The sequence below is a fragment of the Mauremys reevesii genome, linkage group 7, assembly GCF_016161935.1.
Source record: "Mauremys reevesii isolate NIE-2019 linkage group 7, ASM1616193v1, whole genome shotgun sequence".
Lineage (NCBI taxonomy): Eukaryota > Metazoa > Chordata > Testudines > Geoemydidae > Mauremys > Mauremys reevesii.
In genome coordinates this window covers 101,432,179-101,452,798 of record NC_052629.1, presented here as the reverse complement: position 1 = coordinate 101,452,798, position 20,620 = coordinate 101,432,179, and the positions used below count along the sequence as shown (strand labels likewise).

General features: G+C 40.5%; 1 protein-coding gene across 5 annotated transcripts in view; it reads left to right on the top strand.

The window, feature by feature from the left end:
• Positions 1-20,620, top strand: part of ARHGEF3 (Rho guanine nucleotide exchange factor 3) — a 267,112-nt gene that overhangs the window by 63,653 nt on the left and 182,839 nt on the right. For 4 of the 5 annotated variants that reach the window (XM_039546934.1, XM_039546928.1, XM_039546935.1 and 1 more), the window contains exon 3: positions 16,526-16,592. In XM_039546934.1, coding sequence (XP_039402868.1) covers positions 16,526-16,592 — 67 coding nt within the window. Of the gene's footprint in view, positions 1-15,799; positions 15,820-16,525; positions 16,593-20,620 lie in introns of those variants that run through there. The other variant, XM_039546931.1, reaches the window with a different exon arrangement.

Genomic DNA, 20,620 nt, shown 5'->3' with positions numbered 1-20,620 from the left:
TAGAAAACAACTTTAACTGGCATAGTCTGAAAGTTGAGAGCTACAGCGCTGGTGGTGGCTTTATAGCGCTGTAACTCACTCCCCGTCCACACTGGCAAGGCACATACAGCGCTGTATCTCCCTGGCTACAGCGCTGGTTGTACTCCACCTCCACGAGAGGAATAAAGACAATAGCACTGCTGCTGCAGCGCTTGGGTGCCAGTGTAAACAGGGAATAATCTTACTACGCTGTAACTGACCTCCGGAACCTTCCCATAATCCTAAGTAAAGAAAGATAACTCTCTTTGTTTTGTTGTGATGCCTCTGTTTGTTTTGTTGTGAACTGGGTCTCCTGGAGCTGCTTATCAAAAAAACAAACACAGCTCCTGTTTGCTGTGAATGAGCTCCCTTTGGAACGCCCACAGCTAGTGTTTGCTTGAAGAGAGGGGAAGGAAGGGGCTTGAGGAGAGAAGCGCGCGGCGTGTGGGGGGGTGGGGGGGTCCATTTCGAGGAGGCTGCTTATCTGGTCTCTGAGGAAAAAAACAAAGAGGGCTATTTGCTTTCAGTGAACGGGTCGGAACTTGCAAAGCAGCTGCTGACAGAGTGTCGGCTCCAAAAATCCACTCTCTCCCTCCCCCACGCTCCTTGTCACACTCCACCCCACCCCCTTCTTTTGAAAAACACATTGCAGCCACTTGAACGCTGGGATAGCTGCCCATAATGCACCGTTCCCAATGCCGCTGCAGATGCTGCAAATGTGGCCACGACAGTGCAGGTTCATCTGGGGATGCGGGCTCTTGGGTGGGACTGAGGATGAGAGGTTTGGGGTGCAGGAGAGTGCTCTGGGCTGGGATTGAGGGATTTGGAGAGCGGGAGGGGGATCAGGGTTGGGGCGTGGGGAGAGGCTCGGGCGTGCAGGCTCCGAGCAGCGCTTACCTCAAGTGGCTCATGGAAGCAGTGGCATGTCCCTTCTCCGGCTCCTACGTGGAGACGTGGCCAGGTGACTCTGCACACTGCCCCATCTGCAGGCACCACCCCTTCAGGTCCCCTTGGAGTGCCGGAGGTGGCCATTGGAGTGCATAGGAGCCGGAGAGGGGCCATGCTGCGGCTTTCAGGAGCAGCGTGGTGTGGTCCCCGACCCTACGCCCCAGCTGGAGTGGGGCTGAGCCACGTGGTGTGGCCCCAGCCCCAGCACCCCAGCTAGAGCGCCAGCGCGGGGCCGAGTCCCAGATCCCACTCCCCAGCGGCGCTCGTGGGCCAGCTTAAAATGGCTCACGGGCCATAGTTTGCCCACCTCTGTCCTAGATGATCGCTTGGTCTGATCCAGTACGGCATTTCCCATTTTTGCAGTGCAGTTTATTAAACTTGTTTTTAAAAGTTTAAAATGATCTGAGACTGTTTCAAGAGCCAGGATCCAACCTCACACCTCCAAACTCAAAATGTTTTGTCCCTGATCCAAAGTGTGTATTTTAGTGCCATCACTAGTGTTAATGCAATATTATTTTGTGAATTCACTACAATATAGTCTTAACTAAATTCTTGTTAGCAATGTATTCTTACATGCTTTTTAGAGTTGATGTTAGTATGAAATAAATATAATAGGCTGTAACGTAACTGGGAAATTTATATAGGAGAGCTTGTAAAACACAACTTGGTAATGGTGAAGGTTAGGTAACTAAATGTTTTCTGTCCTGAATTGATATTCTGAATGGAGCTTTCATGGGAGCTGTAGTTTCATCAGGTTTTACTCCACTGCATTCAGAGGTTTCTATAGTAATTGCTATGGGAACACTGATGCAAGAAATGTTCCCACAGGCGCCCAGCTGTGAATGATGACAAATTACTGAAAACATTGTGCTGATCTCAGTTTAAATTATTGAAAATATCCCTTCAGAGATAATGATGTAAATAGACAAAAATTACTTATTTACTAGGCAACATGGTCATTCTCCTGATAAAGATCTAAATGCTCTTATTAAAGCAATATTTGGTTACAGAATACATACCATATGAAAGTTGTTCCTATTACCTATGTGGATTCAGAGAGATTATCAAACTGTTCAGGCCTAAAATTTTGTTAAAGATGCTATAATTTTGAAAGAAACATTCAAATGCTAAATATATATAGGATGTATGTATAAATAAGTAAATAGACATTCAAAATTATAATTTAATAGATAACACTATTCTTCTGTAATAAGGGTATTTAAGAAGCTGATCTTTGTTTCCTGACCCAGTCACATGACAGACTATGATTACAAAAGTCACATGGCAGGGATCAGTATTCATTAATTCTGGTGGCTACTCTTAAGTGGCTCATAAAATCTATTTTCATCATTCTGTGTTGATTCAGGGGGCTTAAATTAACCAGTACCATTCCTAGAGCTGTGCTGACATTAGTCAACAATGGGCGCAAGCAGAGATTTTCTGGTATCAAACAATATTGTATGTATTGAAAGTGTTGTTAAAACCAGTGTGTTGCACATTTAAACAGGCTTTTGTTCATGTAGTCGCTTTATTCTGAATGGAAGTTGAAGTAATATAAACAAAGAGGAAAACAATCCAACGTTTACCACATGGACATAGATTTTTGTTTTAACTTGAATGTGTTTTACAGCTTGATTTGTTAGTCACTGGAAGTTTTGTCTGCATGTGGACTGCAAGACAGAATCCCAAGTTGTTATAAAAAATGGGGCATGAAAAATTCAGTACTAAAAAAATACCGTCAAGTTGTTTTAAAGATGTATCAGAGTGGTAGCCATCTTAGTCTGTATCAAAAAACAAAAACAAACGAGGAGTATTTATGGCACCCTAGAGACTAACAAAGCTTATGCTCAAATAAATTTGTTAGTCTCCTAGGTGCCACAAGTACTCCACATTCTTTTTAAAGATGTAGTACATCAAGATCAAATATAGATAACAGGAAGGTCACAACATTATTAAATGTAGTGGAAAACAGGGTTTCTAAATCCCTTGGACCACTGTCTGCCCTCACTTACACCTGTACAACTTCACTGATATTGCACAATGTAAATGAGGAATGAATTCAGCTCAATATTTACATTTAATTTGACTTCTTGGAACAAACAGACTGCCCAATGATCCAAGTGTAATGAAAGATTTGCCAGTCAACTCTCCTGGTAAATCTAAGTGTTATATTGTTGCACACTTATGAATTCAATTCATTTATATAGTAAACACTACATCAAACTTTGATTCAGTGTCTTAATTTTTGATAAATTAGAAATGTATAGTTCTATTTGTAGCACATGATATGAATGAAATGTTTCAAAACTGAATTTGAAACAAAATCTAACATACTGGTTGCTTATCAGAGAAAAGCATTTGTTGTTTGATGTACTTAGATACTAGGAATGTCTGTTTAAAGATGTTTCAGCTGTGAGGATTCCTTTAATTCTTTAAGTATAGCACAGTTTATTTGTATCTAGTGATGCTGAGAGGCCAAATGAATAAAACATTTACCTCTCATGCTCTTGATTTTGGTACAGAGATCAAATTGATATATTAAGTGAATTACATTTAGGGTTTGATTTGGTAAGGTCCTTAACAGAGCTAGGTCGGAAACAGTTTTCCTGTCCTGTGAAAATTTTTGAGATTTTGAAATTTTTTCCTTTCCTGAATCAGGCCGAAATGTTGAAATCTGGGGGGAAAAAATTAATTAAAGGTCAGTTGAAACATTTTGTTTAAATTTCAACCATTTTGATTTTTTTTCACTATAATTAGCTACATTTTGAATCAAAAAGCCATTTTGAACCAGAAGAACAGAGATTTTTGTTTAGAAAATGTCAAAAAAATTCATGTTGATAAATTTGAAACATTTTTCTCCCAAACCTTTTCAAATTCAAAAATTTGTCAGAACAGAAACTTTTCACTGAAAAGACTTGGTTTCAATGCATCCGCATTTGCCAATGAAAAAACATTAGTTGAAAAATTCCAACCAGCTCTAGCACTTAATACTCTTCACCTCATTTTATTGCTCATTTACTTAGTTAGGCATGTGCTCAGCACCTTACACATCAAGTACTTAGTAAGATTCTACATGCCTATTATTGGATGATAATCTACAAAGCAGCTAAATGGAATTTGGCATAGTTGCTACAATTCCTGGCTCTGGAAAGTCTGAATGCAGGGCTAGTTTAGACACTGAATTATGGGGATATATTTCACTTTCTTAGCAGGTGGTTGCCACACATCACAGTTAAAGATTATTGGCAAGGCCACAGTCACTTGGAAAATTAGTTTTTTAGTTCTCAGCGCTGAGACTTGTAACTTTCCTAGAATTAGACTGTCTTTCTTTGTTTACAAAGAAGAAGTATGGCATGTTATAGTCATGCTAGCTATAAAAATATTCCTTTATGCAACAATAATCTTTCTCAGTGAAAAATATTTTGAAAGCAACAATCTGCTTTTAATTGATTACATTTTATCAAAGCAAGTCTCCTTCCTTGACTGACTGGCGTAATGCCATGTCTCTAACGACCAGCTATAAAAAAGTAGCATAGAGTATCCTTTAAAAGATTGACAAAAAATGTCTTATACATTATAGTACTTGTGAAAACTTCTAATAAGGTGATTGAAGTTTAAATGTTGAAACAGTCTTATCTGGTGTTTCATACAGATCTATCTCGCAGCCTTCCATATCCCAAATGGAAGATACAATGCGGGAAAAATAAATAAAGATTCAAAATGAGGGAGCAAGAAAATAGCAGTAGAGAAATTTTAAAACAATATTGGATCACCTTCTTGAAAACAAATAATATTTGTGTAATTTTGATCTCTTGATTTAGCATTTCCAAGTAAATAATTTATAATAGCTGTGGAGTGAAAACCACAGCTTTGTTTGTCAGCATGACAATGTATAGTTTCATCTAAAATGAAGCCACATGACATGGGTTCAGAAAACAAATAACATCCTATGAAAGCTACCTCCTGTTTTCTTTATCATGGATGTGATGAGATGGAACTTGTGTGATTTCCTTAAAGATTTAAGAAGTTTCTCTTGAAGCCATCAATAACAACACTATTTGGCTGGACTGCAATATATTTCTGACCACTAGTTTTTACTGAGGGCTTATTTCTGTTTGAAAACAAAATGAAATTAATTCTGTTTCTTTGAATTTGAATACTGGTGTGTCTTTTTTCCTGGAGGTTTTTCCTCTGGTATTCTTGTGACAGGTGGCCATTTAAGCAATGCCATTGGATGTTTTTGTCATGCGCACAGGATGTTGTCCATACATTTGATCTTAACATAAAAATTAGCAACACTTTTAAAACAAATTGTTGCTCTATTCATAAAAATATAGCTGCTTCACAGACACACAATGACACAGCAACTGAACAAATTAATATAAATGTTGCTGCCCTGTTTCCTCCCAGCATTTTTTAAACTGTATGGGAATAATTCTAGGCTGTTTCCGTTTAGCCAAACTGCTAATCCTCTCAATCCTTTTCTGTTCCATGGACACTGCTCTTAGTATTTAAAAAAACAAAAGCAAACAAAACTAAACAAATCCCCAATAACATTAATACAACATTACTGGTGAAAAGTTTGGAAATCCAAAAGCGACATTTTCAGTAGAAAAATTAATATAGACCCTTTAAAAACTCTTCCCTAGCTGAATCCATCCTCATTTTACAACATCAGCAGAAGTATTTGTATCTACTCTGGGATAGCACTTGGGACCAAGGCTTGACCTCTATGGCTGTATACGTAGTGAGGCTTGTTGACTTCTGTTGGCTAGCAGCCATGAAATCTGTATTTCAGTTTTGGGTAGGAGCTTATATACATTTATCACACAGCTGCTTTTCAATGTTTTATATCAACTGTAATTGATCACACTAATTTGCAGTAGTTAAAACTTCAGAATAAAAATGCCTTAAAACTTTAAATCAGGCCCATATTTCTTCACCAGCTGAAATGCTATATCAATAGGGGGCTTTGACAATTTTTACATCAAAACCTAAATCTCCCTTTTGATCTTCAAAAGTGTTCCCTTCAGAAGACAACATCTTGAAAATACTCTATTTTTACAAGAAATGAATCAAATGCAAAAATGGAAAAAGATGTTGTGGTTTCTTTGGTAATCTGGAGTCAGGATATTTTACATTGCTATGCATTGATTCATGATGTAAATAAGTATATTGTGAAGAAAGCATGGAACAACAGTAGGTGTAAGTCTTGTTTCACTGTTGACTGTATCTGATTCACTGATTCAGCTTTTCATTTGCATAGATCCAGATTCTCAGGCTGTTTTCCTATTTAATTTCTTGCTTAATGTTTTCTGACACTGCAGCCTAAAAATGTTATGTTCATATTTGGTATGTCAGCATATGCTGCTAAAAATCCCTCTTCCACTCTCAATGAATAATTTTGTTTCTTTTTAAGCATTTAGAACCCAATCTTGCTATACTGAGTGGACTCTGATGAAATGGTGTGTACCCACAACTCACACTAACTCTTATGGGAGTTGAGGGAATTCGGGTCTGTAGGACAGAGACCTAAATTTTACGGGCCATATTCTGCTCTGTTAGGCTTGTGAAAATCCTGCTGCAAATAAATTGTGTTTGTAGGTGTTTGTGATGGGTTCTGTCACAGAGATCCCCTTGGGACTGTCACCTGATGTGCTGAGATTACCTCTGAGCCCATTTTCCCTGCCAGCGTGGGACTCCAGAACCCTGTCTTGTTGAGCCAGACACACTAGCCTGCTGCAACACAGACTCAGGGTCCGGGCCACCCCCACCAAAGCTGCAGGCTTTAAGTGAAAATAGCTCTGCAGGTTACCTGACTCCAGCACCCGGACACCCAACTTCCAATGTGATCCAAACCCCAAATAAATCCGTTTTACCCTGTTTAAAGCTTACACAGGGTAAACTCATAAATTGTTTGCTCTCTATAACACTGATAGAGAGATATGCACAGCTGTTTGCTCCCCCAGGTATTAATCACTTACTCTGAGTTCATTAATAAACAAAAGAGATTTTATTAAGTATAAAAAGTAGGATTTAAGTGGTTCCAAATAATAACAGAAGGAACAAAGTAAGTCACCAAGCAAAATAAAAGCAAAAGCACGTAAGTCTAAGCCTAATACATTAAGAAACTGATTATAGATAATATCTCACCCTCAGAGATGTTCCAATAAGCTTCTTTCACAGACTAGACTCCTTCCTAGTCTGGGCCCAATCCTTTCCCCTGGTACAGTCCTTGTTAGTTCCAGCAGACATCATATGTGGAAAACAGGGACTGGCAGCCCCCTTTGTTCTGTTCCACCCCCTTTTATAGCTTTGGCAAAAGGCAGGAATCATTTGTCTCCAGGTCCCCACCTCTCCTTCTAAATGGAAAAGTATCAGGTCACATGTCCTGTTAGACCTCATTCTTCATTACCTATAGCTGGCCCACATAGACACAGGAAGGCTTGCAGATAAATCATAGAATATCAGGGTTGGAAGGGACATCAGGAGGTCATCTAGTCCAACCCCTTGCTCAAAGCAGGACTAATCTCCAGACAGGTTTTTACACCAGTTCCCTAAATGGCCCCCTCAAGGATTGAACTCACAACCCTGGGTTTAGCAGGGCAATGCTTAAACCACTGTGCTATCCCTCCCATTTGTAAGCCATTTATAATCAATTGTTCTAGTCAGTGGGAGCCATCAAGATTCTAAACCACCATCAATGACCCACACTTTGCATAATTACAATAGGACCTCAGAGTTATACAAGAATGATAGATGCATACAAATAGGATGAACACACTCAGTAGATTATAAGCTTTGTAATGATACCTTACAAGAGACCTTTTGCATAAAGCATATTCCAGTTGCATTATATTCACATTCATAAGCATATTTTCATTAAGCCTATGGAATGCAATGTCACAGCGCTGTCAGAGCAAAATGTGGCTGTCCATCCTTTGAGTGCAAAAGAGTGCAATGAAGAGAACCACAATACTTTCATAAATTTCAAAATCACAATCGCAAATGCACACAAGGATGTAATTCCTAAATATATTATGCTTAGGTTTTTTTCATGAGTTAGTCATACAAGCATTTAAAACAAAAGTATAGTTTAGAAAGTTGCACTTAGAGGATATTTTGCTTTAGAAGCAGTTTTTTAAATTAATACCAAAAGTACTTTGATTTATTATTACTTGTAATGTACAACAGATTAAACTCCAGTTGAATTAGTATGCCTAAAAATGCTCTTGCATATCTGTCTTCACCAGGTAAATCCCTTTTGAAAATTTGTTTAAATCAAGAATATGAATATATACCAGTATTTTAAAAATAAATTTACTCTTATGAAAAGTATTTTGTTTTACACTTTTTGATGAGTTGCCAGCAATTGATATTTTAGGGGATAGTTTTTACATCAATGTTCTCAACAGTCAGTCTTATTATTTACCAGTATGCTATTAAAATATTCACAGCTGTAGAAACAACCTTTATTTTTGCCAAAGATTAGCTATTTGAAAAGAATTTTTACTTTCCAAAGGAGTTTGACTCTTAGATTGTTTGAACTCCTCCTCCTATTATCTACATGGTATCCATGTAGATCAGTATGCAAGCCCCACTTTCATCTTCAAACAGATGTAGCAGCTGTGTCTTTTTAAATAGGTAACAAGAAACACAAAACTAATTTGTGGTCTATAAATTGAATGCTATTGCAGTCAGTACTGGTTCTACATGTGGAAAGACTGGAAGTTCAGGTATAGGTGTCAAATGTATAATTTAAACCACAATTAAATCCTTCATGTTACCACATCATTATGCTTTAAGACAGGCAGCGCACCTTCCCGCTAAGTGTCATTTTAAAATTCCTTTCTCCTTTCCCACCTTTCAATATATTAGGCCCCAGAGTACAGAAAAGTTGCACAGGAAAACACTAAGCAATAGTTCTCATTAAATTCTTTGTTAATCTGAGCTCTGTCCTAAAAAGTGATAATGTAAAAACAATACCTTTTTAATCAGCAGCTATATTCCTTGTTGTCTATTCACAGTAATATCTGCACATTTTAGTAACAAACCTACAGTTTTACTACTTTTAATTCCTGTGGTAGTTATTGGAGTGGGAGCTGGCTTCTATTCTGACTGGTGCATCATCAGCAAATGCAGATTAGGGTCCAGTGGTGTGGGTAAGTTCACCCCCACTTACATATCTGTAGCCCCAATTGAACGGAATGGGAATGTAGAGTGCAAATGAGGGCAGAATTTAACTGGCAGAATTTTTATGGCTAATGGGGATATGTGAGAAGGAAAGAACCCAGTATGACTTTCAGATCCAAGACTGAGTTAGGAGGGCTGACAAGTAGGGGGGAAAAAAACCTCAGGAAGCTTCATACTTGTAAATGGAGCAAATTAGATGTGGCGTCAGTGATATGCAATAAACGTGGAATTACACACTGCTATTTCTACAAAAAGCACTTGAAGTAGGTATCATTAATTCTCTTTGTTTCATGACAAGACATTATGCTAATGCTAGTTAATTTTGAATTACTGTGTCTACTGTACTGCAAACAGCAGATGAGATAATATTATTTTGCTCACAATATCATTATATTTAAATGAGCTTTATTTGCCATGCCTTTTTATTTTAAATCTAATATCCCACAGTGCAAAACAATTGGCATTTATAGTAAATTCCTATTACGTTAGCACCTTATATAAGCATTTAAGGCAATACTAATGAATCATCTTTAGCTTATTACTTACAAACTTTTGCAGCATGTAGCTGTGGACCTGGCTCCAGGAGGAAAGCAGCGTTCTCGACTTCCTCCAGTCTCTCTATCCATCGTCTGTCTCTTCCCTCTTACCTTACTATTTTGACAATGCCCAGCTTCCTACTAGGTATTTGGCCATACAGTCCCATGTTGGAAAATGTGAAGGTAATGGATTCAGTCTGTAATCATTTATGAATTCTGTATGCAACCTGGTTATTGAGATAGTTATTGTATGGCTATATTGGATGATTGGAAGATTTACTTTATACCTATGTTGATTTATTTCAATATCAGGGTTCTTAGAAAAGTAGGAAGAAAGCAACACAATGGCTAGATAAATAATCTCCTCTTAAACTTTCAAAAGCAGTAAGAAACAATGTCTGAGTTACTAAGCTGAGAAGATGCTACTTCCAGGTTCCAGCTAAGTTGCAAGACTTGTTTGGCTAAATTTGAGAGCTAAATGATCTAAAGGAGACTAAGTAGTTAAAAAGTAAATACAATAGACTGTACACATCTGGGTGCACCTATGCAGTATCCTTTCCTTGCAGGTTTTGGTAATTTCCATTTAGCTCAGCTGCCTCCGTCCCTTTGAAGATTGCTCTTTCTCACTCACAGCATCTCTTCCCAATTCCCCAAGTAACTGCTGCCTCTCACTGTGCCTACTCCCTATCTAGGCTGGGGTCTTTGGTTTAATGCCCCTTTTATCCTAGGTTCAGGCCTGTGAAAAATTAATCTGCTAGCCTGGTATGTGGGCATTTTCCAATGAATAGCCCTTCTATTAATCCCCTAAGCACCCTTAGTATTCTGTCTGGTGGTGTATCTTATCTTTGCTTCAGTTTGTTTGTTTCCCCCAAGAGCCTGCTTTGATTCTATGTTGCCAGGTAAGATAATGTCAACAATATTAATTTTAAATTAATTGATATTATTAATTTTTTAAAAAAAGATAATTCCCTCATTCATTATGCAGAAACTACTGCAGGATCTGAAGAAGCAAAATCTACCTGGGTCGCAACCACAGGGTGGTGAGGCGTAGGGAAAACTAGACATGCATATAGACTGTTGTTTGTTTGAAACTTCTTTTTCCTTTTACATTATGTTTTGTTCCTACTGTTTAGATACAAGGTTACGTTGTTTTGAGAGAGCTCTTCTGGATCACTGTATTCATCACTGGTCACAAGCTCCTGAACGGAAGACTTGTAGGCACTGAACCCAATTTAGGCCTGCTAAATAATCATGGGTGTTACACAGGGTGCAGTAGCCAGGGGACTCAGTCTAAAAGAAGAACTACTTGGGGTTCCACTCCAGAAATGGTAAGGGTTTATGGCCTGTTACGGGGTGGCCAACCTAAGCCTGAGGAGGAGCCAGAATTTTCCAATGTACATTGCCAAAGAGCCACAGTAATACGTCAGCAGCCCTTCCATCAGCTCCCGCCCCTCCCTCACAGTGTTTCCTGCCTGCCGGCAGCCCTGACAGTCAGCACCTCCCACTCCCTCCCCACGCCTCCAGCTTGCCTTGATCAGCTGTTTCGAAGTGTGCGGGAGGCTCGGGGCGGGTGAAGGAGCAAGGACGTGGCAAGCTCGGGAAAGGGGGCAGGAAGGCATGGAGTGGAGGCAGGGCCTGGTGCAGAGCCAGGGGTTGAGCAGTAAGCACCCTCCAGCAAATTGGAAAGTTGGCGTCTGTAGCTCCAGCCCCAGAGTCGGCACCTATTGAAGGAGCCGCATATTAACTTCTGAAGAGCCGCATGTGGCTCCGGAGCTACAGGTTGGCCACCCCGGCCTATTATCTAAGGAGGTGCACTTGGAGAGACCAAGGAAGGAGGCAATGCAAGAATCTTCCTCTCTCTTGTTCTTGCCACCTGGAAAACCCTTTCTATAATATCTGTTTCAGCTTTATTCTATCTCCTTTTAAATCATATATTTTCCACTGTGCGTACCTTTTAGTTTAGCTGTTCCTTTTGGTCTCATGAGTGAATGGCGTTGATGGACGTATCCTGTGGAATATAGACCAGTACACTATACTTTAATTAGATGGATTTTAAAACTCTCTTGCACACTTCAGTATTTGTTTAGGCAAACTCCAGCTAAAATTACTAGATGGATAGAGGAATTGCAGGATAGAAGTGACTCCAAGACACTAAAGGTCCAGTTTGAAAGCTGCAAACAGGACTTTGCTCTTGAGAATTGCATTTTCTGACTGGAGATGGATTGAAGCATTCTGGGATGTGCATTCTGCTTCAGTATAATTTAGGAATAGGCTAAAGCTGCAAAAATTGATTTCAGCTTTACATTTTAGACATTTTGTAGTTCAGGTTTGGTTTGCCCATTATAAAAAAAAAACACTTGTGAAACTCAAATTTCATCTTGCATTTTGATACCTCTTCTCTCTCTTACCTCCCCAAAGTTATGATCCAGGGTTTGATTTGGTCTTATCTCTACTATAAGTGGAGTTCGGCTACTTTCTGCGTGTCTGAAAGTGGTTTCTATATATACAACAGTCAGCCATTTGAAATAATAAGACACATAATGCTGATTAATCTGGTATTGTATACTATAAATGGGGCCTGGTCTACACTGGGAGTGGGTCAATGTAAGATATGCAACTTCAGCTACGGGAATAGCGTAGCTGAAATCGACATATCTTATTTCGACTTACCTCCCGTCCTCACGGCATGGGATTGATGGCTGCGGCTCCCCCGTCGACTCTGCTTCCACCTCTCGCCCTAGTGGAGTTCCGGAGTTGACGGGAGCATGTTTGGGGATCGATATATCGCGTCTAGATGAGACGCGATATATCGATCCCCAATAGATCGATCGCTACCCGCCGATCCGGCGGGTAGTCTGGACATACCCTAAAACAGAAAATGGGGAAGTCAGTTCTATAACAGTGGAAAGGTCAGTCCTTGAGGGAGTTGGTTAAGGAAGCTTAATGCTTAAAGTGATAACTATAGGCTTGCAGTGTAATTACCTCCATCTGATTTCTGCTGCTTATAAGAGCACAAATTGGAGGAAAAACAATTTGTAGAGAATTTTGTTACACCCTCAGTGTGTACCAGACAATGAAAAATTAGTAATTACTTTGGTGTCAGAATAACAAACCGTGTCTTGACATGTTTCATTACTTTGTTAATTTAAAGCTCCTTTTGGTAAGACTTTTCTTTCACTGAGCTGTTCTATTAGGGCTCTCTGATAACAGCATGATTGTGGAGAAAGAAAGAAACTGGCATTCCATTATGAATGTATATTAGAGTGGTTCATTCTAACCAAAACAAACTGATGTGCTGATTTGTAAGCCAGTAAAGGTGCAGAATAGGGGGAGGGGTGAATATTGGCAAAACATAGATTAAGTATCAAGTTCGTTCTATAAAAACTTTTCTGGCTGTTATCCGTATGGTGTTGGATGCTTTCAACGTAGTTCAAAGTTACAGGCTGATAACAGTTTGACAATGATAAATTGAGTCATCAGAATTGCGCTAACGGATGGTCTTCAGTTCAGAGCCCCTAGTAGATTAATAGGCATGTCAAATGTATATCACTCATTGCAGAGTTTCAAGCTCTTGTTACAGTGATGATTGCAGGGATGGATATAAATGACTTGTTCGTATTGTTACGTTTTTCTTTTCCCTTGTAATTGTTGTCTTAACTATATAAATCATGCCATACTTGCTTAAGACGAAGTGTCTTTTGTTTTCCCCATACTGAATTAAAATAAAACTAATGGTCTGGCTTTGTGATAAGGAAGGCAAGAGAAAAGGGAAAACTTACGGGATAGTAGCATTAAAATGTTGAAGAAACGTGTAGAAATATGGTGTAAGGGTGGAATTTTGAGAAGGGTCTAAGTGATTTAGGAGCACAAGTCCTGTTGAAAGTCCATTGGTAGTTTTCACAATCCCACCCTGAATTCCTACTGTGGGATCAGCTGTGTATGCCACTTCCTAGAGAAGAGTGTGAAACACTTTCTAGACAAATAACTAGCTTTTTAAAGTACACCTGTACCCCGATACAATGCGGTCCTCGGGAGACAAAAAATCTCACCGCCTAAGCCTTCCCTGGTGCAGCCGCCCCAGAGGGACACTTGGGCCGCAGTGGCCCTGCCCCTTCCCCGCCCACCCCTCCCACTGCCTGCTGCTGCCGCCTACCTACCTGCACTCTGCCTTCCTCCCCCAGCGCCAATCCCCACGCTGCTCGCGGTGTTGCTTCTCCTCAGGGGTGGGGGAGTGAGGAGGGATGCTGCAAGCAAGCGGCAGGCAGGGGAATGAGATGTCTCAGCCGGGCACTGGGGCCGCCGGCTCGGGGGCAGGAGGGCAGAGAGGCGGATACTGGCTCTTCCTGGCACTTGGGTGGGAGATGGCTTGGCCCCACGCTCAGGCAGTGGGGAGCGGCTCGGTGCTCAGTCGGCGGGCAGGGGGCAGCCACTCGGCCCAGAGTGACTCGGCCCAGCGTGGCACTCAGAGGTGGGGGGGGAAGTGGCTTGGCCCCGTGCTCGGGCTAGCCTGGCCTGGTGCTGGGGCTGAGCGGGCTGGCCTGGGGGGGCTGGAGTGGGTGAGTCGGGGCTTCTCTGGTCATGGGAGGGGGGCCTTAGGACTCCTCCTGTTATGCGGGGGCGGGGCCTCAGGTGGAAGGGGCAGGGCCGGCAGGCTAGCCTCCCTAAAGTGGGGGTTCACCTGCCGCCCATGCCCAGATAGTTGTTACTGGAGCATTTAGTGCATTGGGTGATGTACATGACATGTTATGATAGGCATGTATAGGACCCATGGATTTTGAAAGATGTGTTGATCATTGTAGCCCTGGAGATAATGTCTGGAGGTTTTACCAGATCACCTTGCATTTTGCTGTAACCCTGGGACTATCTTTCCCAGACCTGAAGAATTGCTCTGTGCGTCTGAAAAGCTTGTCTCTCTCTCCAACAGAAGTTGGTCCGGTAGAAGATATTACCTCACCCACCTTGTCTCTCACATTCTGGACAGGACAGACAAAAGGTTGCAGAAAGGAATATTATCCGACTTTAGAGAGAGGGGACATTAATGCACAGAGAGATTAAGTGACTTGCCTAGGGTCATGAAAGAGATCTGTGGCAGAGCCAGGAAGTGTTCCTAAATCTTTCAAGTCTCAGTTCAGTTCCTTAACTACAAGAACAACCTTCCTCTCTTGGACGGATGGCAGTTCATAGAATCATAGAAATGTAGAACTGGAAGGGACCTTGAAAGTTCATCGAGTCCAGTCCCCTGCCTTCACAGCAGGACATGCAGCCTTCTATTGTGCTGATTTTGAGGTTTTTTTTGTGTTCTTGTTGCTTGTTCCCCCCTCCCCCCTTTGTATAAAAGGGCATGATGGCTAATTAGACATCTAGAAAGAGAAATCCTTTTCTCTTGGTCCAGCAGAGTCTGGATTTGTTGACTTTGAGGGCATACTGCAACATCAATGTATTCTGTCAGGCTTTCCCTGCAGGATATATTCATTAGGGTAAGAATAAGTTGGGCTGGTGAGAATATCTGTGTGGATTGGTAGGAGTTATGGATTCTTAGGGGGCAAAACTTTATTTGGCTTGCACTTGAGGAATTTTTGTTGATATTAATACACCTGGAGTTTGTTCATGTGCTTTTTTTTATATATAATATTTATAGTGTCTTTAAGTTTGGAGAGAGCTTTAATAAACTGAATAAATAATTCATAAATTCTTTACTTTCCCAGAGGTAAGTGATTATTTATTTGAATAATCTGTTCTTCATGATTGAAAGGTGGTGGTGTTCCAAAATAATCCCAAAACAAACAATCTACCTCCCTCAAACCTAACTGGAAATGTAAAAATGTAACTGTCAGATATGTTTAGAATCTGGTGGTCCCCTGACCCAGTTACAGTAGTTTACATTTGTGATGTGGTTGGAAGCCCTGTGGTGATCATGTGTAGCCAGGTTAAAAGTCAATCACAACATGATTAGGTCATACCCACCCTACACAAGACAACAGTATTTGAAACAGGTGCCCTGTCACTGTTGTTTATATTATAGGCAGAGCCAAAATGCACTGAGTGATCCAGACAGCAGGATCTATCTTGGAGTGTACTTTTAAAACTATAAATGTAAATGGCAGCTAGCAGTATTCTTAATGATGTGAGTAACACCTGGATTCAGTTTGTCACCAATTTGTTGATTTGCTACACTTCAGCAGGTGACTCAACCTTTGTTTTAGTTTCCTCATTGGTAAAATCTCAATAATACTTGCCCAACTCTGTAAAGCAATTTGAGATTTGCTGATAAAAGGCACTATACAAGTATAAAGTGGTGGTTGTGATGATTACTTTACAGAGATAGCTGCATATGTAATTGTAATGTATTGTAGGAGAGGAGTTTCAGAATAAACTGAAGCTGTAAATGTTGCCTGGTTTAAATGCATTTTGGATCTGTATGTCAACTGATAGCAAAAGTTTGTTAAGTTGCCTTTATCTTCTTCCTGGTATAATTTTAGACATGGTCTGAAGAAGGCACAGATGGCCTGGTTTTTTAGTAGTGTTGAAGTCACTGGGAGCTATGGGTGGTCAGTGCTGAAAATCAATTCCACATGTCTCAATAGATTTGTAAGGCTGCCTCTTTATTTTGGCTTTCAAACCATATGAAAATAGTGTTTACTAACTAAAGCGAAAAGAGAAATTTGTCAGGATTTTATCCAGTTTAAACAAAACAGTAGGAAATCTAAGGTGTCTGTTTAGCACTTATGTTGCTATTTCCCCGTGCCACTCCCTCTCTTGCCCACTATTGATCTGGAGAGTCCCAGGCTAAAAATGCAAACAGTAAATGCTATCCTTGTCTCATCTTTCAGGCCTAAACGGCAACAACAGAACAACTTTTCCCTGTTTCCTTCCACAAAAGGCTGGAATTTCAGAGGGGTAAGTTTGGGTTTTTATTTATTGTTTATGTTCTCCCCCTCATACATTGCTGCTAACCCCCACCACAATTCACTTTGCAATTCAAAAATGTGAGGAGGGTTGGTATTAGATTTATGGTAAAGTAATTATAGAGAGGAGGTTTTAAGTTTGCAAGCCATTAAAGGCATCCACAAATACAACTTTCATTTGTGCAAATTGCCTAATTTAAAGCAGTGTCGGTGATCAGGTGTTTATGGCAACTAAAGCTGAGAGACGTATTCATATTAATGGAATTTTCTTGTGAAATTTGGCCATTTTCATGTGTCAAAAACTTCAGTGAAATTGAAGCAACAGCATTTATTTTTAACTGCATTTTTCACTACATGGGGATTTAAAAAAAGAAAAAAGCCACCTGAAGCCAGGTTTTTATTGAAAATTTGCACATGTGAATTTCGGATAAGTACGGTTGGAGAAAGATAACAAAAAACACATGGTCTAATGGATTATGCACAAGGTTGGGAGTGAGGAGATACTAAATTCTATTATTATTCTGTTAGTGATTGGCCTGAGCAAGTCACTTAACTTCCAAGTCTCAGTTTCTTCTTTGTAAAACGGGGGAAAATAATAAATATTTAGGAAGATCAATACAAATCATACAATTCTCTGCTCTTTTTTCTGCAAACCCTGTATTACTAGAGTTTATTGATCCTTTCATCTATTCCTTTGAGAGTTATATCTGAGACTGCATCACTCTCTGAGAGGAGGTCACAATCTTTATCTTCCCTTGACTTTTGGTTGGAAAACTGGGGCCTGGGTTCTTTTTTCTTCAGACACAGGTATTCCCACATAATAATCCGGCCAAAAAGGATACTGTAAACTAAACTGAAAGGTTAATATTTGCTGAGGCAGCAGAAACTGTTTATGAATGTCTGCTGTAGCTCTCACACATGTGCAGCAAGTCACTTTCTCCAAAGGATGCAATTTAATTGTTTTGCCTACAAAAGCTTTAAAGTGAATTGATTAAATGTCAAAAAAAGATACAAATTTGTGGCAGTTATGGTGATGATCCTGGACAGACTCGTGCGTGTATGTATGTGTGTGTGTTTATAGTAGCTTAATGGAAGGCTGAGTAGAAAGATTTGTCTCTTACATACAGTATTTTATGAATTTAGACCTCAGTTCAACAAAGTATTTAAGCACATATTTCACCCCTATTGTACAAAGCACTGAAGGACGTGCATGTATCCAATGTTTTATAAGTAGGGACTGGATACTGGCAGGTTAAGGTGTGTATTTGATCTTTATATAATTAAATAATGTAATATAATATAATAAGTATATAATATAATATATTAAGTCTTTCTCAATTTTCATTATTTATACTGTCTATTTACTTTTGCATTATATTCAATTTGGACACTGTAAATAAACTAGTTAGTTTCACTCTTGTTTGTAGCCAATTTTGTATTTTCATAATTTGGCTCTGACACATTAACAGGATGCTGCAATATTGGGGTTACAAATGTTGCAGAGGAGTGTTGTTCTCTTAAATAAAACTTCCCCATAAAACTATAAATGTGGAACTGTTTCTACTAAATAAAATAAAACTTGTTCCTAAATTTGGGACTGTAACGATTTGGGAAATCTGTCTATGTACAATTTACGAATTCTGGTTGATACAAAATTGTTGAATCATGGAAAGCCTTAGTGGATGTGAAGTCAGCCATCTGCTGTCACAGATGTTGCAGATCCCTCCCTGACCAGGTGCTATGATCAGTCACCTTGGGACAATGGGTAGTGCTGTTGAACATCCTTCCAAGATACTTTTGGAATGGAAAGTATTGCATTATCATCATTCTCTATGACTACATCATGTGCTTTTTCTCAAATAAAAAACAGAAATATGTATTGACTATTCAGCAATTTTGCTGAAAATGATTGTGAAATGATAGATTTAATGATTCTAATGAAAGGAGGAAGTGAGAGCAGCAAAATAAGACAATAGGCTTCAGAAAAGCAGACTTCAACAATCTCAGAGAAATAGTAGGTAAGATCCCAGGGGGAAAAAATCTAAGGGATAAAGGAGTTCATGAGAGCTGGTAATTTCTCAAAGAGACAATCTTATTCCTACTTCCGCAGTTTAAGCTATAACAGATCAAAACTGTTGAAAATATAGCAGCTGTCTGCCTACCAAGACACAAGTGCACCATGCCTGTGTGTGTGAGAGAGGGTATGAGTCATGCAAGAGTGAAGAGATGTGTGAGGCATATTAAATAATGGAAGATCAGGGCGATGGTGCGAGTGATCCTACTACACCCCCGAAATAAAGCTCGCATCAGAAAAGGCACATTCAATGACAACTGGCTAAATGAAACTATGTTTGAGAGTGGCTAGCAAATGTGCTGCTAAAACAAATGCCCATTTGTGGACAGTGATGGTATCAGTTTTATCTATATGTGTTATCTCTCTAGATACTGTTAGTCGGCAGCGCGCTCTAGAACGCGCGCTCAGCAGCGGAGCAGCCGCGCTTTCCCGTTCCTCCGGCGGGGTCCTCTCGTCCCGGTTCTGCTCTGTGGAGCCTCTGCGCATGCGCCTGGTCGACCCCCGACCCCCGGACGGGCGACGGCGCGGTCAGCCGGGAGGAGCGCGGCCGCGGAGCCGAGAGCCGGGACCCGCCAGTGCCATGCGCGGGCTGCGCGGGTTCGGGGCTCGTTCGGGACCGCCCGCCGCATGCGGCGGGAGCTCAAGAGAGAAGGCCGCCCCGGACGCGGCAGCGCCGGCGCCTGCTTGGCGCGCTGGGGTCTAGAGCCGCCCCTGCTGTTAGTGGCTGTTGAAGGGGGCAGCTGTGGAGTTGCCTTTGGGTTGGGGTTGGGGCCGGCTTGCCCTGCGGGGGTGAGGAGGGTTCTGGGTTTTTTGCATTTCAAAGATGGTAACCCTAATTCCAACAGGCTGAAGGTCCAGACTGAGCAACGCAATCCATGAAGCTAGCATCTCAACTTTATGTGCAGCACTGGTGGGGTTAGAGGCTTTTCTGATGTTGTTGTGTGCTACTGTTGTGTTGTTGTTGAATTTTCCATTTGTCTCCCATTTATTCCATTCCCATTCCATTCTTCATCTTCTTCTCTGCCTATTCTCTTCTATAATTCTTCTGCCTCTTCATTCTCACTTATAAAAGCTTTTTATAAGGAATATTTCCAGACCCACATGAAGAAAGGGGCAAATGAAGAGATGAGAGAGAGCAAATGGCAAGCAAGCACGCTGGGCATCCTATCCGCACCTGTGTCCAGCACAGAGGGGTGAAGATGGGTGAGGTGGCATGATATTAACAACATAGGGGAAAGAATACAAGCTAAATTAGGGAAAGAACAGGGTAAAGAATATTTATGGAAGTTAGATGTACTCAAGTCAGCAGTGCCTGATGAATTCATCCTAGGGTACTTAAGGAACTAGCTGAAGCAATCTTGGAACCATTAGCAATTATCTTCAAGAACTTCATGGACGATGGGTGAGGTCCCAGAAGCAGTAGATGTGATGTATGTTAATTTTAATAATACCCTCAGAACATGCCCATAAGCAAGAAGGTAAGAAAATGGTAGAGATGAAATAACTAAAAAACTGGTAAATTACTTTGAAAGACTATATTCATCAAAGTAGTAGTTAATGATTCATCAAGCTGCTGGGAGGGTGTCTGTGTAGGGGTCTCAGAGAGGTCAGTCAGATACTATTCAATATTTTCATTAATGACTTGGATAGTGGAGTGGAGAGTATGCATACAAAATTTGCAGATGATAGCAAGATGGGAGGAGTTGCAAGTGCTTTGGAGGACAGAATTAGAATTTAAAACAACCTTGACAAATTAGAGAAGTGGTCTGAAATCATTAAGATGAAATTCAATAAAGACAAGGGCCAAGTACTTTACTTAGGAAGGAAAAATCAAATGTATAACTACAAAATGAGGAACAACTGGCTTGGTGTTAGTACTTCTGAAAAGAATATGGGGGTTATAGTGGATCACAAATTGAATGAGTCAACAATGTGATGCACTTGCA